The 5,384-nt window shown below is 30.0% G+C and overlaps 1 protein-coding gene across 6 annotated transcripts in view; it reads right to left on the bottom strand.

The window, feature by feature from the left end:
• Positions 1-1,605: 1,605 nt before the first annotated feature.
• Positions 1,606-5,384, bottom strand: part of LOC106471402 (deoxyribodipyrimidine photo-lyase-like) — a 23,814-nt gene continuing 20,035 nt past the window's right edge. For all 6 annotated transcript variants that reach the window (XM_013931998.2, XM_022399993.1, XM_022399994.1 and 3 more), the window contains 3 exons: positions 4,232-4,353; positions 3,668-3,827; positions 1,606-2,069 (listed from right to left, as the gene is read on the bottom strand). In XM_013931998.2, coding sequence (XP_013787452.1) covers positions 1,918-2,069; positions 3,668-3,827; positions 4,232-4,353 — 434 coding nt within the window. In that variant the 3' untranslated portion in view covers positions 1,606-1,917. The remainder of the gene's footprint in view (positions 2,070-3,667; positions 3,828-4,231; positions 4,354-5,384) is intronic.

Genomic DNA, 5,384 nt, shown 5'->3' with positions numbered 1-5,384 from the left:
TGTATCGCTTAAGTTCCTCGGAAAGAATTTATACCGGAAATTAACAAACAAGCAGATATGTAACAGTATGTTTTTTATCAAATACATTTTTGGTGCGACGAAAAAAATAGACACAAAGTCAATAAAAATTAGAGATTTTAAATCTCGTGTGTTTCATAATGGATTGCTTTAAAGTCTGGTATGTGAAGTAAGGATCCAGTAGGGCACTCCCACTAAAAATATCGGATAGTTTGGATTACCAAAATCAGATATACAGAAAGTGGAAAACGGCTAAACTAGCTCTCCTGTTAATAACAGTTTCTCGTGTGGGTTGTTTTGGTCGCACAATCACTACTGTATGTCTTGATTTACGCATTGCTATGCCTCTTGCAAGAATATACATTAGTTGACAGCGTTAATAACTTCCCATAGAGTAACGCCATGGAAACTCGATTAACAGTTTCTTGTCATCACTGCATATACTTGGTAAAGCCGTATCAAGCATCATTATTTACGCTCATTGCTTAAGCTAACATCAAGTGACGAATAATGCTCTTTAATCAGTAAAACTTCATAAAATTTAGCAAATTGGTACTCAAAAGTTGACAATTAATAAAGATTAATAACCGTCCACCTATACGATTCTTTGAAAACTTGAGCTAGAAAATGTGAATCTAGTTTGCTAGGCCTAACCAATATCTGCACGTGCTTTCACGATATTGTAGTTTTTCTGCTCAAAATCGGCCGTCATCCGAACAACAAAAAACCATAAACAGTTCACTTTTAATCTTAAGGGAAATTGTGATAAAAATTTTAGAATGATAGCTCATGTAACTTTTTTCGTGGGCGTGCGGAAAATTTTGTTTCTTCTAAATTTAACTTTTTTTTTTCTTTAATAAATTCGCACATGTGGCTCATATTGAAACCCAATTTGACACCTATTTGTAGATTATAAACATCTATCAGTGTACCTAATTTGAAGAAAATATATCAAAGTTAAGTATGATTTTTATGAAATAAATTTTCGATGCGAATAAAAAAAAATAGGAAGAAATTCAATCAAAATTGGAGATTTTATATCTCGTATGTTTCTTAATAAATTGCCTTGAAATTTGGTATGTAAAGTAAGGGTCGACTAGAGCACTTCCAATGAAAACATGGGATAGTTTGGATTACCAAAGTCCGAACTACAGAAAGTGGAATATTGCTAAACTACCACTCCTGTTAATAAAAATTTTTCATGTGGGTTGTTTTGGCCTCACAACACACAACCGTGTGTCTTGATCCATTAACTACCTGAGGTTCTAAGTCAATTAAAATTTTACTTTGATGTAAAATTTATTGTATGTAGAAAATAAACAAATATTCCAGTAGCAGAACACTTGAAAAAGTCTCTAGCTATAACTTAACATAGTAAGTCTTATCTAAGGGTCCTTAATGGCTATCTAAAGATGTAAAAACATAACTCCTTTGACACACATTTTCAGATAATGGTCTGTGTATATTTTATTTTGTAAATAAAAAAAAAACACCCACAAATATACAACTTGCATATAAGTTTACTAGGGTGAAAAAGTTGATAAAAAATATTGATTTACTGTAATATTTTTGTTTACAAAAATAGCAAAAGCTTTACATCAGTTTTTCTGATTTGCTATTTTTTCATGCAAAACTTTAGTCTAAAAAAAAAATCAGTGAAAAGTAATAGTGAATATTGAAGTTTTTAACTTGTAATAAAATATTCTAATCAAAAAGATCCATAATGGACTATGACTTTTTATCAAATGATCACCTCAAAAGTGATAAAAACAAACAAAGGTAAAAAATAAAATAATGCAATGAATTTTTTGAATAACAAAAAAGTACAATAATTAAAACAACCAAACAAAAACTGAGGCAGTGTTGTTCAGACATAAAACACCGAGACACACGAAGTAGTCACGCTTTTTCCTTGACTGGGTATTTTCTAATGAAAGCATCAACATCAAACTTTCTCTTACACCCTTGGTAGTTCATGTAACGTATTTTCCCGAACACAGGTCTCTCAGCCCATCCTTGGTCATGGATCCCACATATGGACCACATGCAACCTAGTGCAACAAAGATATACGTGACTGTCAATTCAAACTAACACTAACAATATATAAAAGCATGTTTATTCAAATCTCATTGAATCATTGTTTTGCAATAATTCTGAAATAATCATACTTACACAAAAACTACTTTGTGTTCAAATTAATACAAAATAAGATAAATGGGCAACATTTTATTGCATAAATTAACATCAACATTTATTAACATGGACATGTTTTAAAATAAATTTTAATGATTTTTAAAACAATTAAGTTGTTATATTTTTATAACATTAAAAAACAGATTTTGTTAAAAAAGATGGCCACAAAGATTAATAAAATTTTTTTAAACCACAGCCAGCAACACAGATATTAATTAACCTCTGAAAACTCAAATTTTTGTCCAATATATGACTTGAATATTGCTAAAAAAAGTCTTAGTACTTTATTACTGATTAAAATTTTACTTGGTTACACACTGACATCTTAGTTATCACTGCCATTTTAATGTTTATTATAGCCTTAAATCATATTAAGTTATTGCCTACTAATGTACTGGATTTTTCAATAACACCCTAGTTACTTATCACCTGATATTTTACTTAATTAGTGCAAAGCAGTTTGCTTATTTAGCACTGAAAATTATTTGGTAAGCATTTAGCATTTTACTTGGGTATTACCTAAAATTTAACTTAGTAATTGCCTTCTATTTTACTTGGATATTGCCAGATATTTTATGTAGTTCATGTCTAACATTAATCCTACTTAGTTATATATGACATCATAAAATGGTATTACCTGATATATTAATTAATTATTGATGGACATTTTCTAATTGTTACATATCATTTTGTTTGATTACTGTCTGATAATACATTTAGTTGTTGTCTAACCTTTTGCTTTGTTACATGTAATCTTACTCGTTTATTGCCTGATATTCTACTTGATTATATTCTGATGTCTCATTTATATACAACTCATCAATTGGCTTAAATTTTTGCCTAACATTTTATTTACATGCTCTGTTACATGTAACCTTACTTGTTTATTGCCTGATATTCTACTTCATGACATTTGATATCTCCTTTATTTACAATACATAAATTGGTCTAAATTTGCCTAACATTATGTTTGGCTATAACCACCATTTTAAGTATTTATCACTTGAGAATTTTCTACATTATTGCAAAATAACTTATTAGGTTATTTCCAGAGATATTACTCAGTTATTTCCTGACATTTTCCTTATTTATTGCCCGATGTTTTTACTTTGTCACTTCTTAATATTTTACTGCCTAATAACTTACTTCGTTACTGCCTTAAATGTTAATGGGACAAATATTTTATTTGATTATATCCTAGCATTTTATTTTTGCTTTTCAAATGTACATTGGTTATTTTTTGACACATTCCTTGGCGACTGCTCAACATTTTGTATAGTTGCTCCTTCATTATTGTTGGAGTATGAAATATTATGAAGGTATTTCTTGAAATCTTGATTAGCCTAAAATAAAGTTTATAACCAGTATCAATGCTATAATCAATAATTTAATTAATTCAGATTTTATTACATATTTGAATTTTAAGTTGATACAAAAATACCAAAGACATCCTACCAACATAGCCATTTGGATCCCTTCCATCAAGTTCATACTTGTCATTTAAGTATATTGCTATCTCAAGGGCTTCTTCTGGGCTTTTACTCCATTCTAAAATCTTTTTGGCCCAGTACATCCTCAGAAATCCATGCATCTTCCCTTCACGCACCATTTGAAACTGATATGAGCAAAATATATTTAAATACCTTTATTGTCATCAATGACCAAAATGAGATATAAAACAAAAGTATTAAATGAAACATCCAAAAAATAACATTTTAAAGCTTTTAAAGAACTCTACTGTTCAATAGTTGTAAAATATCATTATATTCAGTGATTTTATTTTATGAGGAAACACTATATACTCACATATTCACGTTATAAATTTACCATAATACCAAGGGTTCTTTTAATAAACAGGCTAGTTAAATGCTCATATAAAATTCTTTCCAATTCATGTTATTCTAAATACAATTTAATGTGTAGAAACAAAATAGCACACAATCAGAAAAAAAAATAATATATATATATATATATATATATACTGTGAAGATTTTGACAAGATTAATGGCTCAGTTCTACCTGGGCTGCATTCCATAATGGGTCATGTGTTTGTCCCTTTTCAAACTGTTCTTTGTTGTAGATGTATTCCCTCTTATCTTTGGCATGAAGTTTCAAAGATGTCTTTGCCCAATCATAAGCACCTAAAATAACATTGCAATAAAGAATTTCTTTCTTAAGTAAATTTAGTCTGTAACTAAAGTGTTGTCATTGTCATGGTTAGTAGCCTATATGAGTACCTAAGTGTAATTATTAACTAGTAACTATAAACTTAAGTGATCATACAAGCTACTAACCATGACAGCAATTGAAATATGATCACCACAATCTCGCTGTAAATACTTAAGGCAATAATTACTGTGCTACTAACTTGAAAATACTTCTGGAAACTGAGATATAGGTACAGGGGTCCTCGTTATATGTCGGAGTTAGGGACCAGAAAGTTACAACTTACAACAAAACGATGTATAACGGGGAATTTTCCCCCATAAGAATAATGGGATATGGGGGATATAGACCATACAAATGGAGCAATTTCTCCTATAAGAAACAATGAAATATGGTATTGAATAGGGACCATAACTTAAGAAAATGTTGTGTTTTATACCTAGCAACTAAAGTATGTACCTATACTGTACTATACTATACAACACATAATATACACATATTTATAACTAATTCTGAGTTCTAGGACCTTTCAACAGCATTTATATTTACCAAACACTTCATTGAAAACCATTTTTATGAGTGTTTTGAAGCAGCTCTGTACACGTTAAAACATTTTCCTTTTTTAATATAAAACATATTTGTGACATTTTTAAGCAATGACTCAAACAGAAAACCGTTTTTAGTGTAAAAAAATCACAGAATATTAAACATCATTTTAAAAAGATTTTACCATAACCTTTAATTTTTATGTTCTTATCTTGGGGAGTGTATGCATTGTGCTTTATTTGCTTGGTTGAGGTTGTTGGGAGAGGATTAGGTGGAGGATGAGAATGGAGATGAAGCTGTAAGATCATCAACATCACTGACATCTACAGTTTTTATCTCTATAGAAGACGTAGTCTCAGGATTTTCCTTCACTTGAGTGCCAGAAGGGCCTGCTTTGGGTTCTTTGGGTGTTTTTTAAATAGAGTGCAGGGTTGTCTGCTTTCCTACTTGCATGTTATTC

This window comes from Limulus polyphemus, unplaced genomic scaffold, assembly GCF_000517525.1.
Source record: "Limulus polyphemus unplaced genomic scaffold, Limulus_polyphemus-2.1.2 Scaffold4600, whole genome shotgun sequence".
Classification (NCBI taxonomy): domain Eukaryota; kingdom Metazoa; phylum Arthropoda; class Merostomata; order Xiphosura; family Limulidae; genus Limulus; species Limulus polyphemus.
This window is presented reverse-complemented; position numbering and strand designations above follow the sequence as displayed.